We start from the raw sequence: 27,971 nt of genomic DNA on the forward strand, positions 1-27,971 counted from the left end.
ACTTGAGTAAACGAGGGATATAAAGTATATTAAAAGCAGGTGCTTAGTGTCATGTATAAAAATGCTGGGCCGGCAATTATTTTGGCTACTATGGCTATGCCCCCATAGGATGACAATGCCCCCATCCACAGGGCACGAGTGGTCACTGAATGGTTTAAGGACCATGAAAACAATGTAAACCATATGCCATGGCTGTTTCAGTCACCAGATCTCAAACACTTATAGGAGATTCTAGAGTGGTACCTGAGACAGCATGTTCCCCCATCATCAACAAAACACCAAATTATAGAATTTCTCATGGAAGCATATTGGTGTCACATCCCTCCAGTAGAGTTCCAGACAAATGTAGAATCTATGCCAAGGTGCATTAAAGCTGTTCTGGCTCATGGTGGTACAATGCCCTATTATGGCACTATGTTGGTGTTTCTGATATTTTGGCAGTTACCTGAATGTATCCCTCAAGTGGTGGGGCAGTGGTGAATATATCCTTTCATAATGCTGGTCTGCCTGCCTGCCATGGGTTAAGTTACAGCAACACATTCCCAGTAATGCACAGCTGATGTGGCCAACAGACCTCAGAAACACTACTCCACCATCAGCCGGTTGCCGGGTAATTTTCTAGCGTACACATTTACACAGCAATACCACGAGACAGTAAATTGTTTATCATATTGGTTGCACGGTCAAACTGTAAACTAAATGGTGGCTTTTAACAAATAAGGGACGTCATCTTATGTAATCATAACTGCATGTTTACGGAGTTGTTGTCTGTGATTATGCAGTGTGACTCTATACCATCCTAAACTATAAACTATTCAAATGTCACAAAGTTACATTGGTAAATGTCACAGGATGGGAAGTGACAAGTTCTAGGTATGGGTTGAGCAGGCATAGTGAACCAGAGGCAGACAACAAAAGTCAACATGTATTTCCTTAAGGCATGGTTCTCCACATGTTGAAATCAAAGTTCATGCTCGTTCTCGGTTAAGTTCCATAAATCATTTCCGGGCCTCCGAGGTGGCACAGTGGTCTGAGGCACTGCATCGCTAGCTGTGCCACTAGCGATTCTGGGCTCGAGTCACAATTGGCCCAGCGTCGTCCGGATTAGGGGAATCGCACTCTAGTGACTCTTGTGGCGGGCTGGGCGCAGTGGACGCTGACACAGTAGCCAGGTGTACGGTGTTTCCTCCGAAACATTGGTGTGGCTGGCTTCCGGGTTAAGTTGGCATTGTGTTAAGAAGCAGTGCGACTTGGACGGGTTGTGTTTCGGAGGACGCACGGCTCTCGGCCTTCGCCTCTCCCGATTCCGTACGGAGTTGCAGCGATGAGACAAGACTGTAACTACCAATTGGAGAGAAAAAAGGCGGTGAAAAATAAATATATATTTCCACACTTTGCATAATTTTCTTATACTTTTAGCTTAACAAACCAAGTTATTTAAAATACAACAGAACAAAGTAACACAAAACAAACAAAATGTGGCACAGTCCAGCAGGCAGGCAACCATTTCATCATACATTCTATTTGATCATACTAACTCCATTTTAGCCATATGCTCTGACCCATTGCCGCCATTACATGCTCTTCTCAACCACACCTCCAGACCGCATCACTTCCTGTGGGCGGCCGCCAAGAAACACAAAACAGGGAGGTTTAAATACAGCTCAAGTCACATGACCAGGTAATTAACCAATAGAAATTATTGTTAGGCAAAAAATGTGCAAAGGAGTCATATAAGCTACAGGTATGTGTCGTATTCCTAGTGGTAGACAAACACACTAATCGTTGTTAGTGTCAGGGCCCTGAACAGAATGCACCCATGCACAGTCGTCTCACCAGGCTGGCGGATGAAGGATGGATGAATGGATAAAGATCAGCTGGAATACACCTCAGAGCAGTGACACAGTGAAACCTGGGAAAGATTGCGGAAACTCTGAATGGACATACTGTATAGTGTTCTGGCCCGAACTTGTGAAGACTGTGAGAACAGTAAATTGACCGTAATATCATCTTGTATGTGTTTTATATTTTTTTCTCTACCTCCAGTATGATATATCATAAAACATTTATTTTCCCTTCCTTCTCTCCCAGCTCTGGAAATATTTTGTTGGAGGAATGTGGGGACAGAGTGAGCTGACTTCCTGAGAGTGGAGCCACAGCAGTGTGGTGTGGTACTGGTCCACCCCCACCTCCAGCACCACCTCCACCTCCAGCTCTGGCCCTACCTCCAGCTCTGGCTCCACCTCCAGCTCTGGCCCTACCTCCAGCTCTGGCCCTACCTCCAGCTCTGGCCCTACCTCCAGCTCTGGCTTCCCCTCCACCTCCAGCTCTGGCCCTACCTCCAGCTCTGGCCCTACCTCCAGCTCTGGCTCCACCTCCACCTCCACCTCCAGCTCCACCTCCAGCTCTACCTTTAGCTGCTGGTCAGTGTGTCGACTGAACCACCCAAGCTACAGTCACTACACCCCTTCTATACCATCCACCCCCAACCACCACCCACTCTCCTTACATCATTAACCTATCACTCCATCCACTTCCTTCATCCACCCCTACCCATACACTGCCTATGTTCCTCTCAGGGATGTGATCCCTAGGAGGGGTGCGTCACTTGAGTGGGTTGAGTCACTGATGTGATCTTCCTGTCTGGGTTGGCGCCCCCCCTTGGGTTGTGCCGTGGCAGAGATCTTTGTGGGCTATACTCGGCCTTGTCTCAGGATGGTAAGTTGGTGGTTGAAGATATCCCTCTAGTGGTGTGGGGGCTGTGCTTTGGCAAAGTGGGTGGGGTTATATCCTTCCTGTTTGGCCCTGTCCGGGGGTATCATCGGATGGGGCCACAGTGTCTCCTGACCCCTCCTGTCTCAGCCTCCAGTATTTATGCTGCAGTAGTTTATGTGTCGGGGGGCTAGGGTCAGTTTGTTATATCTGGAGTACTTCTCCTGTCTTATCCGGTGTCCTGTGTGAATTTAAGTATGCTCTCTCTAATTCTCTCTTTCTCTCTTTCTTTCTCTCACTCAGAGGACCTGAGCCCTAGGACCATGCCTCAGGACTACCTGGCATGATGACTCCTTGCTGTCCCCAGTTCACCTGGTCGTGCTGCTGCTCCAGTTTCAACTGTTCTGCCTGCGGCAATGGAACCCTGAACTGTTCACTGGACGTGCTACCTGTCCCAGACCTGCTGTTTTCAACTCTCTAGAGACAGCAGGAGTGGTAGAGATACTTTTAATGATGGGCTAAGAAAAGCCAACTGACATTTACTCCTGAGGTGCTGACTTGCTGCACCCTCGACAACTACTGTGATTATTATTATTTGACCATGCTGGTCATTTATGAACATTTGAACATCTTGGCCATGTTCTGTTATAATCTCCACCCGGCACAGCCAGAAGAGGACCTGCCACCCCTCATAGCCTGGCTCCTCTCTAGGTTTCTTCCTAGGATTTGGCCTTTCTAGGGAGTTTTTCCTAGCTTCAGCACTTGCATTGCTTGCTGTTTGGGGTTTTAGGCTGGGTTTCTGTACAGCACTTTGAGACATCAGCTGATGTACGAAGGGCTATATAAATACATTTGATTTGATTTGATTTGATCCCACCGCCCTCCACCATCCAGACCTGAGCCCAGGGGAAATACTTGTCTCTAGCGGTGCCCCTGCTTCCTCTCATCCACCCACATTCCAGATCCCACCAGGCAATTCCCCTGTGCACCATGGGTTAAACATATCATATCAAGGGAATTGGGACTTCTCGTCCCACCCACCCCACCTGTGTGAGATATGTTTCTGCTCTATGGTCTATCTATGTGTTTGGTAAGCATTCCGACCTCAGCTACGGCCTCTCCCAGAGCACCGCTCTCTGCTTTTTGACAGTTTGGTCACCTTCGCTCTGTGTTTACTTGACGTATCAGTTGACGTCCTGTCGATTTGCTCTATGCACACTACGGCTGCCTGATACGCAGGGGAAATGAAGTGGGGACCGTCTCTCTGTCAGTCTGCTCTGCGCCGTTCACATCTTGACAGGGGAGTAGTGAAGCTCCTGGCAGTTTTATTACACCCGGTCGATAGCTGTCTTTTGACTGTCAGCCGGTGTCATGCGTCTCATTACCAGAAGTGTCTCTTTCGGTTTCTGTTTGGAAAACCTGTCTGAGGTACACGCCTCTGGTTTTTCATCAGAGGAAGGAGAAGGAGATCCAAACAGGTGTGAGTTAGTGGTGTGTTACAACAATAACTTGTTGTGTTGTACAAATAGTTCTGACACGCTTGCTGTTGTGGGGAAAAAAGACGATGTCATGCAATAACGGTCATACAAGTCCACGTTTCAGATATTCCCTCTGAATGCAGGTTGTGTGTTAGTTAACCAGGGGTCAGTCCTGCACTCAGACATCATCCTGACTTCATCCCAGGTCTAGTCTGTCACATCCGTCAAGAGAGGTCACCTCCAAGGTCACATAGGCCAGGAAGCAGATGGGCAGAAGCCTGAGATATCGCCACATGCCATGCTCTGCTATGATTGGCTGTGTGCCTGTACTGGCCTATGACTGGCCAGTGGCAGAGCAGAGTGTGTTATCTGTGTGGAACGTCGACTGTAAGAGGCCCCGCTGTTCGCCTTTGGCTGTGTAGAGGCCAACCAGGAGCAGCTGGGCCATCGTACAGGGTTCCTATTATTCACGTGGGGTCTGGCATCACCCATCACCACTCCTACTACACTGCTCCAAGGGGGGTCGGCACCAACTGCCACTTACTGTATATTGTGTACTACAATACACACTGCTACAAAACACACACTGCTGAAGGACGTGGGAAGGAGGGGGGGGGGGGGGGGGCGAAGCCAGAGAATATGATCTCTTTCATTCTATGGGAGAAGCGCTCTACTGCCAAGAGCCCTGAAAGAGGATCATTAAAGGGGATCATCAGGCTGATACTGTATCATGCGAAAGTGATTGTGCTGTAGCATTATAGGAGCAGAAGGGTATCATTGTATAGCTTGCTATCCATCCCCTTGTGTCATACTGTGGTCTAGACACTAGATTCATAGCATTGCCACCCTGCATACCACTGCTGGCTTGCTTCTGAAGCTAAGCAAGAGTTGGTCCTGGATGGGAGACCAGATGCTGCTGGAAGTGGTGTTGGAGGGCCAGTAGGAGGCACTCTTTTCTCTGGTCTAAGAAAAAAAAAATGTCCCAATGCCCCATGGCAGTGATAGGGGACACTGCCCTGTGTAGGGTGCCATCTTTCGGATGGGTCGTTAAACGGGTGTCCTGACTCTCTGAGGTCATTAAAGATCCCATGGCACTTAATCGTAAGAGTAGGGGTATTAACCCCGGTGTCCTGGCTAAATTCCCAATCTGGCGCTCAAACCATCACGGTCACCTAATAATCCCCAGTTTACAATTGGCTCATTCATTCCCCTCCTCTCCCTTGTAACTATTCCCCAGGTCGTTGCTGGAAATGAGAATGTGTTCTCAATCAACTTACCTGGTAAAATAACAGATAAAATTAGCATTATCTTAGTCTTAGAAAAAAAAGAGTTCCTTCAGCTGTCCACCATAGGAGAACCCTTTCAATAACCCGTTTAGGTTCGAGGTAGAACCCTTTTTGGTTTCAGGTAGAATTGTTTTGGGTACCATGAAGAACCCTTTGGGAAAAGGGTTGTACATGGAACTCAATAGGGTTCTACCTCAAACTTAAACAGGTTATTGAAAGGGTTCTCCTACGGGGACAGCCGAATAACCTTTTTAGGTTCCAGAAAGCACCTTTATCAGTTAGTTGTAAATGCTTCTGTTCAAGTAGTACGATAGTTGAACCTGTCTGAAGCTTATCACAGCAATGATGTTCTACAAAGGCACTACTTCCACAGTACAGCTCCACTGCCATTCTTCAGTCCATTTCATAGGGGACTGACTACTGTAGTTACTTCTCTTTCCTCTCGGTGGGGCACCATTGCTTTTTGGACTCATCATCCCCTCCCTCCCTCCCTCCTCTTCACTCTCTCACTTCGTACTTTCTCTCCTTGTGGACTGATTAGAGCTGAGATGTGGACACCAGGGGCCCTAATCTAGCCTAATCACCTCCCATCTTTAATTCTCTCCTCCTCTCCCTTCCTCCATCCCTCGCTCCCTCTCTTCTCCTCCGCTCGGTAGCTCCTCCAGTGATAATAACCTAGGCCCTCCTGCCAGGAGTGATATGGGAATCCAGTTTATCTGGCTGTGGTAGTAGTTTAATCCCATTAAAAGGCCAGTGAGCCAAGGAATTAGTGGAGCAGGAGTCCTTCACACCGGCTAATCACAAGTGCAACTTGTTGGAAACTCTGTATCTGACTGCTGCTCTAATGTCATGTTCTAGTTGGGCATGGCTTTATTACATATAGCTTCAGGTAGCACCGCCATCATTTTTGTGGGATTAATCGTCAGCGACAGCAAAAGATACTGGGTGCACAATGTCAGGTTGACGTGAGTGAAGAGAGAAGAGACAGGGGTGGAATGCCTAGAATGTGAATAAACATAAATCTTCTTCTTTTTTTTTTATACATTGCAGAAATAACTTGGGGTGAATATTTGCTTAATTAATAGAATGCCCATCAGATGCAGTTTAATGGTGATGTTTGTCTAGAGACAGCGGTGTTATAACAACCAGCAGCTGTGTTTGTTTAAGTCCTGCTGGCTGGACCTCACCTGACACAACTAGCACCACGAGCCTCTGATCTGGTCCATTCTGCATAACATGGCTGTGTCCCAAATGGCACCCTATTCCCTATAGGCCCTGGTTAAAGGGGGAGAAAAAAAGCACACTACAGTACATAAAGAATGAGAAGCCATTTGGGATTCAAGCCTATACCCAGGCCACTCACTCCAAACACACTTTATTTAATGTCACTAACATTGGACAGGAGCACTCTTTTCTTAAAAAAAAAAAAAAGAATGCCTTGCATGGTGAAACTAGGAAGTACAGAGACATTTGAATGTGGAATGTGATGTATTGCATGGAGATATCTTATGACTAACATCCGGGCATTTCAATGTCAGTTCCCATTATAACGTATTACGTGTGACCATGTCTGGATTCTACTATAACAGATGAGGAAGAGGTGTATGGATTTTACGTTTGGGAGAAGAAACAGACGGTGAAAGTGTGTCCCCTCTCTCTACACAATGCAAGGAGAGTAACGGAGGCATAATTCATCAAAATCGCTGTGTACTAGAATTACATAAATCTGTGAAGTGAAAAGCAAACAAAGACTGGCTGGCCAACCCAAAGCAGTAGGGTTTAGTGGGAGTCTGGCCTCTTTTCAAAACACACGTAATTGAATGACGGTTTCATAAATCTCTAAGCCACATGTTTTGTGGGTATTTTGTAATCATTTCAACATTGTGTTTACTGTATTTTATGACACGTCTCCTTTTGAGATCAGGCTCAGCGCTCCGGGGCAAAAACAAAATGGTGTACTGACACAAAGCAGTAGAATGTGCTGGGGAATAATAAATCAATGGTTAAGGCTCCACCGCAGCTGCCTCCGCTGCACCCAGAGAGCAACGGGCACATTCCTCCTCAGGCAACGTGCTCTCAGTCAGAGAAGTTTCAGAAGGAGCGGTGGTCACTTAACAGAAAATTGAAAAAAGTCGACAAAACATTTTTTTGCAGAATCAAAGTGTGTATTTTAAAGTGTGAAACAAATAGGTAATGACTCTCCTGTGAGATCTGTTTTTGCCACTAAGTTCACTCCCCTTTTTGAAGTAAGGCAAAGCACACCTTCCACCAAATGACATCTCAGCCATAGACTGTACCGGCAGACAAGTCATCTCGTGGTCGTTTGGGGAGCTGCTGGTCATTTCCTTCAGGCCACACTCTAAAACCTGCATGGTAGGGCGGGAGGGGAACATCTCTTCATCAAGGGAACATGTTTTCGTTGCTTTGCAGTATGTGAGCTGTATCCTGGACATTAGCAGTGACGACCCTGAAGCTATGCGGTGGCTACTACAGTACACTTCCCCCTGCCTGTGTGTTCTTTTGGAGACCCTGAACACATCTCATAGAACACTAAACTTCCACGAAAAGGAATTCTGTCTCACACCTCGAAAAATGAGGCGTGGAAAAGTACAGCCTGTTTGAAGTAAAAACTGAAATTGCTCGCAGATTACGGCTTCTTATTTGAGGAACTCTGATTATTACAGGGGGATTTGGAGGATAATACGGCACCTGGCAATTATTACAGCAAATATTGACAAGATGGCAGGCAGCGGTTGTCTGCCGTTCTACTGCCCTGCCTCGGACTCCTCGCTCTGAGGCTGACTGCTAAACAGGGCTGAGGGGTTCTCGCAGCGTAAGCATACTCCTCAACGGTGTGCTTGTTTCTACAGATAAGGACATGGTTAACTCTTTACTGTCCTCAAGCGAGCCGGTGAGCTGGCTCACATCCAGTTCAGTGCCTTTTTTTTCGAGGTACTCTCATTACATGCACATGCTATTATGCTTGTGTGCATACTCTGACATATATGTGAGCATATTGTCATAGGGCATCTACAATCATCATATCGGTGCATATAACCAGTATGGTCACTTTGTAGCCATAGTCCCAGAAATCACAGGGGAGGGAGGGGTCACTCCAGGGAAGGGACTCCTCTGATTTAATCTGCTCTTGAATATTTGATGCAGGAAATAGAAGTATATACAACACTAGATTGTTATGGGTGTGAGTGCCCGGCCGTTTCATTTGCAATTTCCCCCATTCTGCTGATGTTTTGTTCTTTTGTTGTTGCACCCTCTAAAGACTGAATATAAAAACAAACAAGACATATCTGACCAAACATGATTGATGATTCCGAATTAGAAACTCAAATCATTATTTCATCGACATCTCTGTGCCTGGTTGCTTTCACCTCAACCTTGACCCTGTCTCCGAGTCTCTCCTGAGACGTTGGGAAAAAACTATTAGACAGGAGTGACTTTGAAATATGTATTTTTCATTATGTGTCAGAAATGGGAGTCTGGGGGCTGGGGTGTGAATCCCACGGTATAGATCCGGGAGCTGGAGGACGTGTTTGATTTACAGCTAAGGGCATGAGGAGACGGACAGCTTTGATGTGCTGTGTGGGTGTGTGCTGTTGGGGTAGAGTGGACGTTTCAACCCAATCACACGAGGATAGCACGGCTCTCCCACACCCACACCCACCCGCTTGCATCTGTCTGACATGGATAACTCCCCCATAATGCCTTGGGGACCAGAGAGATGAAGGCCGTCTGTATTTACATCTCCTTTGTTAACCTTTGACACCTGTCTGTCGTCTTTGACAATAGCATTTAAAGAGACAATCTCGTGCGTATTTTAGGGTCTTTCCTTCACCTTGGCTTATTTTTCTTTTAAAATATACATTTTCATATCACAGTATAAATGCGCTTGGCAGATTTATCAAAAGCAGTGCTTTATGGCCTTCTATATCTTATCTCTCTTTTTTGAGTTGCATTTATCATTGTTTGATGCAACCAGACAAATTGACTGCCACTGTGAAATGTTGCAGGTTCTATTATTTAGGCCTACGGAAGGAAAAAAAACACTTCCACTTCCACTCTCCAAGGCCAGGAATGAAATGGCACATGCCAGGTCTGAATGTTTGTGGCCTGTATTTTGCTCCATAGGGTTTTCACTCATTCCTCTCTGCGTGTGTAATATTTGAGAGGAGGCTGGCAGGGGTCCCATCCTGCAGTAACTAGGAAGAGAAAGACAGCCTGTTTTTCCTCTCTCTCCATGTAATAGAAGGCCTTAGGGAGATGTTGCGGTAGGTCCGGGCCTGAACCTGTGAGCGGCATTGCCCTCTAGAGTGTCTGGCAGGGTACCGCAGCCTACGGAGAAATGTGGGCCAGACATCCAGTCATCCCAGCCGGCCTGACTGACTGAGAGATGGGGCTAACAGTGCTACACTGCAGGCTTTGTTTGCTGATAATGACGAATCAGATCGTTTCTCCTAGGGACTGAGTCAGATTTAGTGTGTTGTTTGACCATGCAGATGTTGATATATGCTGGCGTGTGTGTGTGTGTGTGTGTGTGTGTGTGTGTGTGTGTGTGTGTGTGTGTGTGTGTGTGTGTGTGTGTGTGTGTGTGTGTGTGTGTGTGTGTGTGTGTGTGTGTGTGTGTGTGTGTGGTGAAATCTTGCTCATGGGGAAATGGGTCTGGTTGATACACACCATGTGAACATGAGTGGGTGGGTTCAAAGATGGCTGATATGTTTGTAAAATGTCCCGTATATATTTTTTTTAATATGTTATTGCTAGCTAACGATGATGACAAAGTTGAAATAATTGGGACTCTGGGTTCAAGGGTTTGACATGTACACTCTTAGTTCCTCTACTTCAAAGACCATTACATCACTCACTGCTTTCACAACCATTACAGACTGTCTCACGGACACACTTATAAACAGATTGCAAAAAAATTGAAAAACTGATAGCGAGTGTGAATAGCTTGCCTTTAGCATGGACACCAGCCATCTCTTTTCATACAATTATAAGCAAAGATTTCACATTTTCATACTTAAATTATTATTTATTTTTTATTCTCAATTTAGATTGAAACAGCTTCACGGCTGATTAGCATATGAATAGATGTTATTCTGCAGAGTCCATTGGGAATCAATATGCAGGCATGTTGCTATGGTACTCAAGGTTTATTCTCCAACACAGTTGTGTTACTGGAACATTATGTGTTCTGTTCATCCAAAGCACAAGATGACAGGTCTCAGCTCAGTTCCATAAGCATATATAGACCTACTGGGTGTAAAATAGCCAGGCAACCATTATAGATAGATTCATGTCTCACTTGTAAAAAAAGTTAGCAAAGATAAACTAACCTAGAACTCATATCACAATTTGGGAGTAACTATTGTACAAACAATGTGCATATACAGTTGAGGTCGGAGGTTTACATACACATAGGTTGGAGTCATTAAAACTTGTTTCTCAACCACTCCACAAATGTCTTCTGAACAAACCATAGTTTTGGCAAGTCAGTTAGGACATCTACTATGTGCATAACACAAGTAATTATTCTGTAACGCTCCGGGTGTTGTAGCTGTGGAGTCAGACGCAGGAAACAGAGAGTGCAATGCTGTGCTCTTTAAGGCACAAACGCAACACAGGGTGCTCACAACCAAACTGCCCCAAACACGGGGGAAATAGTACAACCGAAATACACGACCAGGAACAAACACGTTCGTCTACTACAGAACCGAAGGTCACAATAATGAATCCCGCACAAAGAAACAGGCGGGCCGGCTGTCTAATAAAGCCAAACTAATCATTCACGAACAGGTGCAAACAATAAACATACAAGGAGGGGGAGGAAAGACAATCAGTGGCAGCTAATAGGCCGGTGACGGCGACCGCCGAGCGCCACCCGACCGGGAAGGGAAGCCACCCTCGGTCGGACTCGTGACATATTCCAACAATTGTTTACAAACAGATTATTTCACTTATAATTCACTGTATCACAATTACAGTGGGTCAGAAGTTTACATACGCTAAGTTGACTGGGCCTTTAAACAGCTTGGAAAATTCCAGAAAATGATTTCATGGCTTTAGAAGTTTCTGATAGGCTAATTGACATCATTTGATTCAATTGGAGGTGTACCTGTGGATGTATTTCAAGGCCTACCTTCAAACTCAGTGCCTCTTTGCTTGACATCATGGGACAATCAAAACAAATCAGCCAAGACATCAGAGAAAAAATGGTAGACCTCTACAAGTCTGGTTCATCATTGGGAGCAAATTCCAAACGCCTGAAGGTACCACGTTCATCTGTACAAACAATAGTACACAAGTATAAACACAATGGGACAACGCAGCCATCCTACTGCTTAGGAAGGAGACGCGTTCTGTCAAAAAGTGCAAATCAATCCCAGAACAACAGCAAAGGACCTTGTGAACTGGGAATGTGATGAAAGAAATAAAAGCTGAAATAAATCATTCTCTCTACTATTACTCTGGCATTTCACATTCTTAAAATAAAGTGGTGATCCTAACGGACCTGTACATTTCTTGATCGTCTTTCAAGTATCGTCAAACATTACTGAAACATACTCTCTGCTCATGTAGAGCCCAAAAAGACAGGTGACAGCTCAATAGGCCTAACAATAGCTGTACTGGGTGGGAATTCTTTTTTTTAAACTACTCAGAGCGGAGAAGGTTTTAATCTAATGAATGAATGAAACATAATGAAGTTATTAAAATGCCAGTGACTCCCCTCTAGGTATTTTCATTAGTCTGACAGACCATCACAGCACAATTATTGTCTGCCTGGCCTCTGAAGAAAGAAAAAGTAATTTACTGTCTCCCTGAATGCAGGCTGAGCTGGGCTGCCTATGGAAGGCTGGGCACTGACAGTTCCGGGGAGTGGGCTGCTTTGATCAAGCCAGCTCACCAATAAGATGAAGAGCATTTGTCACACACACACACACCGCTCCACTGGTCCTCCCGCAAACAAAATAATCACTTTGAAGTGAGGAGCAATGAACCTCAGCGCAGCGGTAGCTGTGTTCCAAAAGTAAATCAATGTAATTTGTCATCTTTCCGTGCCGTGGTGTTCGCTGGTGGAGGTGGGTGGAGGTGATGGATAGGGTTTATTGTCTCTGTGGGAAAGTGCTCTGTCAGGTATCATAGGATTACACCTCCTCCACAGACCTGCTCTCCGCAGCACCTGCACCTCACTAGAAGGGAAGGGAGCAGATTAATATCCACTGGAGACTTTGACAGTCCCTCTGAAGATTGCTGCTTTTGTATTTTTCATGGTAGTTGGGGCCGACAGAGGAAGAAGGATTTTCAGTGTTTATTGAAATGACCACTACGTGTGGCAGTGTTAAATGTTTCTGCTTTTGAAAATATTGTGGGGAGTTTATATTACTAGATCTTAGAAGCCCTCAACCATGGATGTATTCATTCTGTATTCAAATATTTGTTTATATAGTGTGAAGATGCTTTTTGTCAAAAACATGCTCCTCTCTGAATGAAGATGAGGATGGTGAGTCCAAAGTGGGGACTGCTCAGGACATTCTACTGGGGGAAACTAACTGTAGTTTCGTATATCAACACCAGGGGGCACTCATATAACTAAAATACAATTCCAGGTTTCCCAAAAGCATCTTAAGGCTAAATTCATCTTAGAACCATAGGATCCTATGGTTCTAAAGATTAACTTTAGACTTAAGATTGTTCTAAAGATGAACTTAGACTTAAGAGGCTTTTGGGAAACCGGCCCAGCACAGTTGAGTAGCTTAACTTCATGATTCCTTACATTGGGTGATAAATACTGTTGAATACGATCAAACAAGGTTCATTCAAAGATTATCAAGCCTAAAACAAGATACAGTAGAAATTAGGCAGCGTTTTACTCAGACTTTTATCTAATTTACATCATGCAACAATTTTGGGGGGACTGCTTACTCCCACTAAGGATTTTAGGATGGACTAACAGTATTCAAAGGAACTTGGTTTGGAACCAGGAGTGTGAGACCATGATAGGGTGACAGGAACTGGACAGGATATGACACGTGTCCTTGTCAGTTGCTGCTCCAACCGGGCCAGTGTCTCTGATAACAGGAGGACATGGTGTGTGAACACAGAGCAGGACAGGAGGGAGTCCCGAGTGTCACTGCTAGTATCCAGACTGGTTGCTATCCGGCCTTTCACACTGAGATAGTAGAGGAACGCATATCCAGAAGACTAACACTTCCTGTGTGTGTGCTACTCCTGTTGAGTGTTGGGGAAGCACTGTACCCTGTTCAGGACCCGGACACTAACAACGATTAGTAGGTTTGAATTTCAACCATTAGGGATATTATACTTAGCATACAGACAAGGTCACTAAGTGACATTTTGAATAGTTTATGGCAACATTCTGCTGTCATTTAGGATGGTATAAAGTCACACTGCATAATCACAGACAACAACTCAGTAAACATGCAGTTATGTTCATAGGAGATGATGATTTCTCCTTATCTGTTGCCACCATTTCACAGTGGTGTAAAGTACTTATGTAAAAATAATTTAAAGTACTACTTAAGTAGTTTTTTGTGGTATCTGTACTCTCCTTTACTATTTATATTTTTGACAACTTTTACTTTTACTTGACTACGTTCATTTAAAAAATGATGTTCTTTTTACTCCATACATTTTCCCTGACAGCCAGAAGTACTCGTTACATTTTGAATGCTTAGCAGGACAGGAAAATGGTCCAATTCACGCACTTCCAGACGAGCTTCAATGCCATACAACTCTCCTTCCGTGGCCTCCAACGGCTCTTAAATGCAAGTAAAACTAAATGCATGCTCTTCAACCGATCTGCCCGCCCGTCCAGCATCACTACTCTGGACGGTTATGACTTTACAAATTACAAATACCTAAATGTCTGGTTAGACTGTAAACTCTCCTTCCAGACTCACATTAAGTATCTCCAATCCAAAATTAAATTTAGAATCGGCTTCCTATTTCACAACAAAGCATTCTTCACTCAACCCCATATTGTTATTTATCTATTTGCTCCTTTGCACCCCAGTATGTCACGTTCTGACCATCGTTCGTATGTGTTTTCCTTGTTTTAGTGTTGGTCAGGACGTGAGCTGGGTCGGCATTCTATGTTGTGTGTCTGGTGTTTATAATTGATTCGTGTTTTACGTTTGTTTATTAAACATGGATCGCAATCTACACGCTGCATTTTGGTCCGACTCTCCTTCACACCTAGAAAACCGTTACACAGTATCTCTACTTGCACATTCATCTATCACTCCAGTGTTTAATTTCTAAATTGTCATTTCTTCGCCACTACGGCCTATTTATTGCCCTACCTCCCTAATCTGACCTAATTTGCACACACTGTATATAGATTTTTTCTATTGTGTTATTGACTGTATGTTTGTTTATCCCATGTGTAACTCTGTGTTGCTGTTTGTGTCGCACTACTTTGCTTTATCTTTTCCAGGTCACAGTTGTAAATGAGAACTTGTTCTCAACTAGCCTACCTGGTAAAATAAAGGTGAAATAAAACCCCAAAAAATGTATCAAGGGAACAACCCTGGTCATCCATACTGCCTCTGATCTGGCTGACTCACTAAGCACAAATGCTTGGTTTGTAAATGATGTCTGAGTGTTGGAGTGCCCCCCTGGCTGTCCATAAATAAACAAATAAAAAATGGTGCCACCTAGTTTGCTTTACGTTTACTTTTGAGACTTAAGTATATTTGAGCAATTACATTTACTTTTGATACGTAAGTATATTTCAAACCAAACACTTTTAGACTTTCACTCCACTGCCATTTCATGTATAGTATGATCGTGCAACCACTCTTCCTGTAGTACAATTTGATAAACAAATGTACTCTCTCGTGGTATTGCTGTGTAAATGTGTACCCTAGAAAATTACCCAGCAACTGACTAATGGTGGAGTAGTGTTTCTGAGGTCTGTTGGCCACAGCAGCTGTGCATGGCTGGGACTGTGCTGAACTAACCAAGCCCATGGGAGGCAGGCAGGCCAGCGCTATGTAAGGATATATTCACCACTGCCCCACCAGCTGAGGCGGTCATACATAACTATACACTTTTATTTGGGTTAGTTTTAAAAAGAGATTTCCAATTAAAGACAGGGCCTAGGATATGTGGTTTCATCTGACCTGATACAAGATGCCTTCTGTTTTCCTTTGCAGTTCTTCTACACTGAACAAAAATATAAATGCAACATGCAACAATTTCTACAGATCATGTAAGGGAATCAGAGGATCGATGCCGTCGTACACGTCGATCCAGAGCATCCCAAACATGCTCAACGGGTGACATGGGAAAACTGGAACATTTTCACCTTCCAGGAATTGTGTACAGATCCTTGAGACATGGGGCCGTGCATTATCATGTTGAAACATGAGGTGATGGCGGCGGATGAATGGCACGACAACAGGCCTCAGGATTTCGTCACGGTATCTCTGTGCATTAAAATTGCCATCGATAAAATGCAATTGTGTTCGTTGTCCGTAGCTTATGTCTGTGCATACCATAATCTTACTGCCACCATGGGGCACTCTGTTTACAACGTTGACATCAGCAAACCGCTCGCCCACATGACGCCTATACACGCCGTCTGCCATCTGCCCAGTACAGTTGAAACCAGGATTCATCTGTGAAGACCACACTTCTCCAGCGTGCCAGTGGCCATCGAAGATGAGCATTTGCCCACTGAAGTCGGTTACGACGTCGAACTGCAGTAAAGTCAGGACACTGGTGAGGGCGAGGAGCACGCAGATGAGCTTCCCTAAGACGATTTCTGACAATTTGTTCAGAAATTCTTCTGCTGGGCAAATCCACAGCTGTCCGGATGGCTGGTCTCAGATGATCCCGCAGGTGAAGAAGCCGGATGTGGAGGTCCTGGGCTGGAGTGGTTTCACATGGTCAGCAACTGTGAGGCCGGTTGGCTGTAATGCCAAATTCTCTAAAAATGACTTTGGAGGCGGCTTATGGTAGAGAACTTAACATTACATTCTCTGCCAACAGCTCTGGTAGATGTTCCTGCAGTCAGCATGCCAATTGCACACTCCCTCAATAATTGAGACATCTGTGGCATTGTGACAAAAATGCACATTTTTGAGTGGCTTTTTATTGTCCCCAGCCAAGGTACGCCTATGTAAAGATCATGCTGTTAAATCAGCTTCTTGATATGCCACACCTTTCAAGTGGATGGATGGCTAAGGAGAAATGCTCACTCAGAGGGATGTAAACACATACAGTGCCTTGCGAAAGTATTCGGCCCCCTTGAACTTTGCGACCTTTTGCCACATTTCAGGCTTCAAACATAAAGATATAAAACTGTATTTTTTTGTGAAGAATCAACAACAAGTGGGACACAATCATGAAGTGGAATGACATTTATTGGATATTTCAAACTTTTTTAACAAATCAAAAACTGAAAAATTGGGTGTGCAAAATTATTCAGCCCCTTTACTTTCAGTGCAGCAAACTCAGTGAGGATCTCTGAATGATCCAATGTTGACCTAAATGACTAATGATGATAAATACAATCCACCTGTGTGTAATCAAATCTCCGTATAAATGCACCTGCACTGTGATAGTCTCAGAGGTCCGTTAAAAGCGCAGAGAGCATCATGAAGAACAAGGAACACACCAGGCAGGTCCGAGATACTGTTGTGAAGAAGTTTAAAGCTGGATTTGGATACAAAAAGATTTCCCAAGCTTTAAACAACAACAAGGAACACTGTGCAAGCGATAATATTGAAATGGAAAGAGTATCAGACCACTGCAAATCTACCAAGACCTGGCCGTCCCTCTAAACTTTCAGCTCATACAAGGAGAAGACTGATCAGAGATGCAGCCAAGAGGCCCATGATCACTCTGGATGAACTGCAGAGATCTACAGCTGAGGTGGGAGACTCTGTCCATAGGACAACAATCAGTCGTATATTGCACAAATCTGGCCTTTATGGAAGAGTGGCAAGAAGAAAGCCATTTCTTAAAGATATCCATAAAAAGTGTCATTTAAAGTTTGCCACAAGCCACCTGGGAGACACACCAAACATGTGGAAGAAGGTGCTCTGGTCAGATGAAACCAAAATTGAACTTTTTGGCAACAATGCAAAACGTTATGTTTGGCGTTAAAGCGACACAGCCCATCACCCTGAACACACCATCCCCACTGTCAAACATGGTGGTGGCAGCATCATGGTTTGGGCCTGCTTTTCTTCAGCAGGGACAGGGAAGATGGTTAAAATTGATGGGAAGATGGATGGAGCCAAATACAGGACCATTCTGGAAGAAAACCTGATGGAGTCTGCAAAAGACCTGAGACTGGGACGGAGATTTGTCTTCCAACAAGACAATGATCCAAAACATAAAGCAAAATCTACAATGGAATGGTTCAAAAATAAACATATCCAGGTGTTAGAATGGCCAAGTCAAAGTCCAGACCTGAATCCAATCGAGAATCTGTGGAAAGAACTGAAAACTGTTCACAAATGCTCTCCATCCAACCTCACTGAGCTCGAGCTGTTTTGCAAGGAGGAATGGGAAAAAATGTCAGTCTCTCGATGTGCAAAACTGATAGAGACATACCCCAAGCGACTTACAGCTGTAATCGCAGCAAAAGGTGGCGCTACAAAGTATTAACTTAAGGGGGCTGAATAATTTTGCACGCCCAATTTTTCAGTTTCTGATTTGTTAAAAAAGTTTGAAATATCCAATAAATGTCGTTCCACTTCATGATTGTGTCCCACTTGTTGTTGATTCTTCACAAAAAAATACAGTTTTATATCTTTATGTTTGAAGCCTGAAATGTGGCAAAAGGTCGCAAAGTTCAAGGGGGCCGAATACTTTCGCAAGGCGCTGTATGTACGTGCACCAAAGTTTTGACAAATAAGCTTCATTTGAGATAAATCATTTCTGGGATATTTTATTTCAGCTCATGAAACCTGGGACTAACATTTAGATTTTTGTTCAGTATATTTAATTATGAAAGGCATAAAAATACATTCTACATTTCAAAGTCACAGGCTGGATTTTTTTTTAAATGTGCCTATAGGCTAGAGAAATGTCACTTGTCCGATTGCATCCATTTTTTGCTGTAGACAGGAACAATTGTAAAAGTAGTCTTGAATGTGTTACAAATTTTCCCACCAAGTCAGACCTCTCTACACAATGAAATCCCTCTCCCACTCACCGCTTTTCCTCCTCCCCCCCCCCCCCCCATCCCTCTCCCAAACACCCCCTCTCCTCTCTGCATCTGTTTCTAATCAACGCTAACCGCCAGTGGCCCAGGGATCCAATTCTCTCCTATTCCCCATGGTAGCCTTTTCACAAACTGAGAAACTGCATGACAGACTAGAAACCAGACAATAAATAATCATAATACATTTTATTTGAGCCTTTCAAAATTCCCGAAGGACAGAGAAAGAATGACTCATGAAAACCATACACTCATAATACACGTACTGAATTTATCTAAAGGAATGTTTACATATATACCAGACAAGTTCAAAAACATGTAATTACACAGGAAAAATATTTATTTCCATGCTGAACATATGTTTAGACCAGGTGGGAATGAATTGCATTCTATCGCAACTCTTGAAACCGGTGATATAAACAAATATGTTTCCTGTTCTTTGATTGGATCCTCGTCATCATCTGGTGGTGATAATCATGACCCGGAAGTGATGCATACTTTACATCCTGTCCCATGTTGCCTCAGTGGTTGCATCCCAAATGTCACCTTATATTCCCTGTATAGTGCACCACCTTTCAGGGGCGTAATGCACTCCAAAAATCTGAGGGGGCACAAAACTCATGAGGATGGCTGGGGCTATGTGAACACCTAGGCTAATGACTTCTCCAAAAGCTCATTGGAATCAGGAGTCAGCTAACCTGGGGTCCAATCAATGAGATGAGATTGGAGATGTTGGTTAGAGCTATAAAAAAACACTCACAAAATTTGAGTTTGCTATTCACAAGGAGCAATGCCTGTAGTGAACCATGCCTTAAACAAAATTAGATCTCAGAAGACCAACTCTCCCTAAGAGTGGCCGTCCTGCAAAGATGGCTGCAAGAGCACAGCGCAGAATGCTCAATGAGGTTTAGAAGAATCAGCTAAAGTGTCAGCTAAGACTTACAGAACTCTCTGGAACATGCTAACATCTCTGTTGATGAGTCTACAATACGTAACACACTAAACAAGAATGATGTTCATGGGAGGACACCACGGAAGAAGCCACTGCTATCCAAAAAAAACATTGCTGCACGTCTGAAGTTTGCAAAAGTGCATTCTGTGGACAGATGAAACTACAGTTGAGTTGTTTGGAAGGGACACACAACACTATGTGTAGAGAGAGAAAAAGGCACAGCACACCAACATCAAAAGTATGGTGGAGGAAGCATCATGGTTTGGGGCTGCTTTTCTTCCTCAGGGCCTGGACAGCTTGCCATTATCGATGTTTATCAAGACATTTTGCAGGAGAATGTAAGGCTATCTGCTCGCCAATTGAAGCTCAACAGAAGTTGGGTAATGCAACAGGAAAATTACCCAAAACACAGAAGTTAAAAAAAAAAAGTTATTAAAAACATACTTTTCCCACCCTGCACTGTGAACGTTTACACAGTGTGTTCAATAAAGACATGAAAACCTATACTTTTGTGTGCTATTAGTTTAACCAGACAGTTGTCTATTGTTGTGACCTAGATGAAGATCAGATCAAATTGTAAGACCAGTTTATGCAGAAATCCAGGTATTTCCAAAGGGTTCACATACTTGTTCCTGCCACTGTACCTCTTGAGCCGTCTGTTTTCTCCAGATTGGTGGATTCCTTTTTTTATTATCTCAATATCAATACTTTCTGGGTAACAATTAAATACCTTACTGTGATTGTTTTAAATTAAAATGGTAACAAAATGAAAAAAGAGCTTCTTAGCAAACAGCAGTTTCTCAAGCAAGACATTTGCCAGGACTGTCTGGGAGTGAGGAGAGAAACTAAAACTGATTTCATGAGGATTTCCAAATACATGATTTCCAAATACATGGATAATTCATTTCCTGCAACTTCCTTGTCTATGGTCAACTGAGCAGGCAGTGTCCTCGAGCTCATTTTGAAAACCGTTTGGGTGCTAGACCTAACCCCAAGTCATTTCGCCTGTGAAATGTATGCCTCATTCCACCGTGATAGGGTTAGGCTGAGCAGGGTCACATAAAGTAAGGGGGGAATGGGAGGGGCGCAGACTGGCTTTACGGTCTCTCCTGGAGTGCGAAGGAGATCAGAGAGTCCAAAAGAGCCCTGACAGGTCAACCCTCACTGCCCCGCACCCCTGTTTGTCTCCCTCCTTGCCCCTTAAAGCCGTGTGGCTGAGCCTAGGAGATCCTCTTTCACTCTCTGCCACATGGTAAGCCCAGGCACATGGTAAGCCCAGGCACATGGCAAGCCCAGGCACATGGTAAGCCCAGGCACATGGTAAGCCCAGGCAGCCAGGGAAAATATCTATCGTAACAAACGCATCGTTACTTTAAATCAACCACACACTCATGTGCAGCAGTAAAGACTCCCTTCTCCATACAGTACCATGACATTCTCAGCCCATACTGAAGGTTAGACAGGCCAAAATGTTAGATAAATGGGAGATTGAGGTTAGATAGCATCTGTCTCTGTCAAAACACCTAAATAATGTGCTAGTAGTAGCCTCTAATTCAAATCAAATCAAATGTATAGCCCTTCGTACATCAGCTGATATCTCAAAGTGCTGTACAGAAACCCAGCCTAAAACCCCAAACAGCAAGCAATGGTGGCTAGGAAAAGCGCCCTAGAAAGGCCAAAACCTAGGAAGAAACCTAGAGAGGAACCAGGCTATGAGGGGTGGCCAGTCCTCTTCTGGCTGTGCCGGGTGGAGATTATAACAGAACATGGCCAAGATGTTCAAATGTTTATAAATGACCAGCATGGTCAAATAATAATAATCACAGGCAGAACAGTTGAAACTGGAGCAGCAGCACGGCCAGGTGGACTAGGGACAGCAAGGAGTCATCATGCCAGGTAGTCCTGAGGTATGGTCCTAGGGCTCAGGTCCTCTGAGAAAGAGAGAATTAGAGAGAGCATACTTAAATTCACACAGGACACCGGATAAGACAGGAGAAGTACTCCAGATATAACAAACTGACCCTAGCCCCCCGACACATAAACTACTGCAGCATAAATACTGGAGGCTGAGACAGGAGGGGTCAGGAGACACTGTGGCCCCATCCGATGATACCCCCGGACAGGGCCAAACAGGAAGGATCTAACCCCACCCACTTTGCCAAAGCACAGCCCCCATACCACTAGAGGGATATCTTCAACCACCAACTTACCATCCTGAGACAAGGCTGAGTATAGCCCACAAAGATATCCGCCACGGCACAACCCAAGGGGGAGTGTCAACCCAGACAGGAAGATCACATCAGTGACTCAACCCACTCAAGTGACACACCCCTCCCAGGGACAGCATGAAAGAGCACCAGTAAGCCAGTGACTCAGCCCCTGTAATAGGGTTAGAGGCAGAGAATCGCAGTGGAAAGAGGGGAACCGGCCAGGCAGAGACAGCAAGGGCGGTTCGTTGCTCCAGAGCCTTTCCTTTCACCTTCACACTCCTGGGCCAGACTACACTCAATCATATGACCCACTGAAGAGATGAGTCTTCAGTAAAGACTTAAAGGTTGAGACCGAGTTTGCGTCTCTCACATGGGTAGGCAGACCATTCCATAAAAATGGAGCTCTATAAGAGAAAGCCCTGCCTCCAGCTGTTTGCTTAGAAATTCTAGGGACAATAAGGAGGCCTGCGTCTTGTGACCATAGCGTACGTGTAGGTATGTACGGCAGGACCAAATCAGAGAGATAGGTAGGAGCAAGCCCATGTAATGCTTTGTAGGTTAGAAGTAAAACCTTGAAATCAGCCCTTGCCTTGACAGGAAGCCAGTGTAGGGAGGCTAGCACTGGAGTAATATTATTAAAATTTGTGGTTCTAGTCAGGATTCTGGCAGCCGTATTTAGCACTAACTGAAGTTTATTTAGTGCTTTACCCGGGCAGCCGGAAAGTAGAGCATTGAAGTAGTCTAACCTAATTCATCTCCTTATTATTCAGGGCAGTGAAAGGATCCTGAAAGCAGTAGAGCACACAGAACAACATCACTAAACACCAATGAACAATGCAAAACTGAGTGTCTCAGGTGGCGGCAGCCCCACGCATCAGATCTCTATCTGTCTTTTGATCAGAGGGCAGCAGCGTCAGTGGGCGAGGAGGGGCAGGGAGCCTCAATCCAAGCTTTTCATCAGATTGATGGCCTTGCTGTGACTCCTGGGCTCAGTGGGCTGAATGGGGCAGACCACCACAGACTGATTTACCCATGAAGGAGTGAACCTCTGTGAAGCCCACAGATCATTCCAGAAGGCGATGCCCTGGGACCAAGAGGAGACTCACAGTATCCTCAACAGCCTCTTCAACATGCAGCCAGAGAAGTTTGTTTACATGGTGCTCACTGAGTTAAGACAAACCTTTGCTGAGAGCGTGCGGGTTTCAGAACGCTGAATTGCTGCTTTTGGTTATAATAACATATTATGAGCTCTCAGCCTCTCCCAAACTTTACATAAGGCAGTGTGTGTGCTGTGTCTGTGTGCGAGAGAGAGAAACCCTATGCATGTTATAAAGGTTGGGGTTTGCTCTCCTTTGATGTGTCTCATTCAAGTGGAAGCGGTTAACTGCCATGTCGTTGTGGGGTTGTTTTGTTCTTGCGGGGAAGAAACATCCCTAACATGCATCAATGGAATTTGACAACCTGTTTATTGGTCATCTGAGACATATGACTTCCACATGGTCCAGTCAGGACCAATGGCACAACTCAGCCGCATTTGAAACGGCTTACAACACGCTCTTTGTAGGCAGAGACATGAAGCGAGAACAAAATCACCCTGTGACAATCTAGTGTCCAGCATGACATGTCACTTTATAGTCTTGAGTTTCTGCATTGAAAATGCCCATACACATCAAAACAGGTACACAGAACAATACTTCCGTTGTGACTGAAAGTAGCAGTCAGTCAGTCAGTCAGTTACCGGCCTCTTCCTGGTGTGTGGAAGCATCCTGACCCTTACACATTTTTCATAAATGAATCACCTTCTTTGACGGTCTGACCTGGGTAAACAAACATAGAGGCGGTGCCGGCAAGGGAGAGGGGTGGAGGAGAAGGGGGAAGAGGTGGGGTGGGAGGACAGCTGGTTTTCCTTCAGCCTGTACTACAGACAGAGTGCTGAGGCTTAATTCCGGCTGCCCTCTCTTCCTGGACGAGTGGAGTAGAGGGGGAAGGGATAGGGGTCTGAGGGGGTTTGTGTCTGCTACTCAGGCCCCCAAGGTGAAAGGGTGCCACACACGGATCCTGCAAACGGAGGCGACTGCTGCCAGACAACACTCAATGTGACTCTGACAGTCAGCGGTAGATGTGCCGTCTGGATGTCTACACTACACTGTCTGTCTGTCTGCTGGACATACACACTAGTCTAGTGAACTCTCTATTGCTCTCTCTCCCCCCTCTCTCCATCTCTCTCTCTCTCTCCCCCCTCTCGTTCTCCCCCTCTCAATTCAACTATCTCCTATCCCATTCTCTCTTCCCTCCTCTCTCTTTCCCTCCCTCCCTCTCTCAATTCAACCCCCCCTCTCCAGACTTCCCATATGTATGTGATTTAAGCTCAGGCTCTGGGGAGAGGCAGGTCCACTGGGGGAGGCGTAGGGGGGAGTCGAGAGGAGAGAGGGAGGAGGGAGAGGAGGAAGTACACACAGTTTACAGGACTTGGGGCTGGGCTGGCGCAGGCACCGCATCTGGAGGTCGGACCAGTGGAAAAGTGAAACCAACGGGTGCAGTGGAGCGAGAGAGAGAGCTGCCTGTGTCCCAGAGAGACTTCCCGACAGACGGGACAGGGAGAGACAGAGAGGGAGCAGTGCTCCACTGGACTTACACACAGACATGTCTGCTACTAGAGCTCTGCCATGCCTCTGCCTTCTTTTCTCCATCATCCTCTCAGGGATCGTCTGCCCAGCGGCTCCCAACGGTTTAGATTTGGAACAACGTTCGGTGGTAAAAGTAAGACCAGACTTTTAGTTTTTTCCTCTGCTTGGCTGGTACAGGATGCATAGCAGGCTTCCAGTGCCTTATCGCAGCTAAATATAGAGGGCCTGTTGTTGTTACAAACTTTTCCACGACTGTGGAAAGAGTGCTTTCCTTTGGACTGTGTCATGTCAAAGACTTGTGCTGAATGCCTCTGTAGCTAAACCCTGGCGGGTTTAGATTTGAGAGCCACTGTAAGACAGACAGGTTTGTGAGTTAGTCATTGTGCTTCGTAGACATTTGTGAAGTGCTGGGGTGGTTTGGGTGTGAGAGGATCTTGCTGTGTGGATCTATATCTCTATGGCCGCACTCTGGCCACTCGGTGCTGCCTCTCAACCCTCTCAGTTTTCTGCCTGGGGTCGGGCTGTTAGCGGAGGCGCTCCAGCCGAGATCTCGATGAGGGCCGTGCCATTCTCCACTGGCACCCGCTGGCCCCCCGATAGGGCCCTAATGGAAACCAGCTGCCAAGTGTTGAGCAACACACATAGAGGGAACACAGCGGGTAGAAAGAGCATGAGAAACAATACGTGACATGCTGCTGATGCATTTATAGTGGGTAGACTGGGTACAGGCTGGTATTTCCTGTTTGTGGGGCCAAATGGGACCCCTATAATGGGCCTCGAGCTTAAAGATGCCTTCTTCTATCTCAGGGGGACACAGGCAAAACAATGTGTCCAGAGCTAGACTAATGTAAGAACAATGAGTTGAATAGCTAGATTTGTGTGGGGGAGGGGCAGGGAGCAGACCCCCCATAGTGTTCCAATTGAGATTTGACGATCTTCCGCCTCTTGTGAAATGTGAAGATTGTTTACTTGTTCTGTGAGCATTCGAATACCATTGTCCCATGAGGAGAATGAGGCCTCTCCACTGCAGACATATCGTCTCTGCTCTGTTTTTTGATTCTGATGAAATTCACATGACCTAACCAGGCCCCCCCCCCCCCCAGTGTCTTCCGAGGAGTTTACTACTAAGCCAGGGACCGAAGCCTTCACCAGGGCCAAAGTCAATAAGCTATCTGCCCCTTATTGGTGAGGAGTGGAATCAGGGAGGCATATGGTTTGTTGTTCCCATTGCAAAGAGAGCGAGATTTCACAGCCTCAGACCTGAAGAGATGTAGATTTTGGACTGGATTCCTGTTTGAAGACAATTCTTGTTTTTTTGTTGTTGCCTGAGCAAAAAACCCACTGTATTCATTCAGCGCTGTCCCAGAGGCAGAGATAGAGGCAGACTCATGGTCAATCTTGTGAATCTAATAACATAGGCCTACTACAGCACTTCTGAACACATGATATGAACAGCTAGTGATAAACACATACCATTTAACAGTGTTCAGTCCTGTTAGAAGTGGAGCCCCAGTGACATAGTCTTTGGAACATGCTGCTGCATATGAAACACAGAGAGGCTATACCGCGTGGTGAATGTCATCTTTGTTCTCTACGGTAGTGGGCACACAGAGGAGAAGTTCCAAAATTGCTCACATACCGAGGACATTCATAGTGGACCAGAGGGCTACAGATGTCCATTATTTCAATGTTCATGCCATTTAGGAGCGGATTAGAGCATTCACCATGCTGTGAATTCTTATTGAGGGGTTCATTTTCAGTATCTCAGGATTACTCCCTATGCCCAGGGGAAATATCACCCAAAGTTTGGGCTTGGTTTTTGAATGATAGGGGATTGGAAACTAAATTACATTTTAATGAAAGCATTAATACGAACAGGAAATAATGTAATTAGATATGACGTGGTGTAAAGGCTACTGGGTTGTATACACACTTGAGTCCTAAATGGCACACTATTCCCTACATATTGCACTACTTTTGACCAGAACCCTACTGTATTGGCCTTGGTGGTCAAAAGTAGTACACTATGTAGGGAATCGGTTGCCATTTGGACACAGCCTATCCCACACTAAACCATCTGCTGATTCTGCTCCATCTTTCCCAGGAACCTCTTGTCCCACGGGTCTGGTTGTGTATGCATCGTCCAGCTGTTTGACCCGTCACAGGATGTCACACAGCTAATCATTCTAAATCCAGTCATTAGCAACGAAGGGTCATTCTTCAGCACTGTCAGCCACCGCTAAAACCGGTGGACTAACATTCTGTGGTGGACTTAGAACCCTTGTCCAATGGCCTCATCTGTGATATGGATCTCTAGACTTTTTATCGTCCCAGTGCACAGTCAGATCATTTTACATCATGTCTGGTCTAGGTTCTTCTTCTCTGCTAATTATTCAATCAAAAGTTCAATAAACAAAGTATGTCATCAAATGTAATGCAAACATACTGTATGTGTGCGTGTATAAGGTCAGTAGAATTGATTGAACTGTAACCAGGACATCCTATAACATCGTAACAATATGATGTATAAGTCTGTTCTTATTTAGTTTGTGTACTATCGGTCAGGAAAGCCACTGGAAGGAAGGGGCTACAGGGAAAAATCTGCCCCGGTCATGAAAGCACTGCTGTTCACAGGATGTTCCACATTAGTTCACTGGAGAGGCATTTCTCTGTCTCGCGGCCTGCTCATGAATAAATCAAGGGAAAAATATGCATCACAACTGGGAGCATACAGTATCTCTGCAATGTATGATGTATTTGTTCCAGCCACTCTGGATGGAGCAAGGGAGGAGGCAAACTTGGCATTCTTTACAGTAGGCCAATATGAACAGAGTGGTATTGTATGATCACTGCGCTCTTTGAATGGGGTGACTGAAGATCAAAGTGATGTGTGTGTGTGTGTGTGTGTGTGTGTGTGTGTGTGTGTGTGTGTGTGTGTGTGTGTGTGTGTGTGTGTGGGGAGAGGGGTTACTGAACTCTGACATCACACTGCAGCAGGAAACCACCTCGAAGTGGATTTACATGTACCAGACGTGGGATGACTAAAAGTACTGTCTCGTAAATTCCGTGTCGGCCGTGCGAGGGAGAAACTCTAGAGGTGTCGGAGCTGGGACTGTCGTTCCCACATCCCTGCACTTTAGTCCACAGCACTACCAGTGGCAGAAAAAGTGGCAGGGTGAATTTGGCACAAATGTTTTGGTGTAACTGACATTCTGTAAATATATTACAGAGCAGTATCGAGTATGTCATACTTTTTCCCCCCTGGTCATATACTGTGCTTAACTTCCACATCTTACAGTAGCTGAATAAGAGAGCATCTTCTCCCACGAAGGAATGTGAGTGTGTTTGATGAGAGATGTTGTGGAAAACAGTGGAACGTTGTATCCCATTGATGACAGACCAACCTAAGCCAGGCTGGCCAAAACGATTCCAGGTGCTCTACTTTCTGAAATTGCTGTTGAATGATAGAGTGCCTCGTTAGCAACTTGGC

At 45.1% G+C, this 27,971-nt stretch overlaps 1 protein-coding gene across 1 annotated transcript in view; it reads left to right on the top strand.

Moving 5' to 3' along the window:
• The first annotated feature begins 24,208 nt into the window (after positions 1 to 24,208).
• The window catches only part of LOC109866715 (laminin subunit alpha-4), a 31,420-nt gene continuing 27,657 nt past the window's right edge, over positions 24,209 to 27,971 (top strand). The window contains exon 1 of the mRNA XM_020455521.2: positions 24,209 to 24,614. Within this exon, the coding sequence (XP_020311110.1) occupies positions 24,498 to 24,614 (117 nt within the window). The 5' untranslated portion in view covers positions 24,209 to 24,497. The remainder of the gene's footprint in view (positions 24,615 to 27,971) is intronic.

Source organism: Oncorhynchus kisutch, linkage group LG21 (genome assembly GCF_002021735.2).
Source record: "Oncorhynchus kisutch isolate 150728-3 linkage group LG21, Okis_V2, whole genome shotgun sequence".
NCBI lineage: Eukaryota > Metazoa > Chordata > Actinopteri > Salmoniformes > Salmonidae > Oncorhynchus > Oncorhynchus kisutch.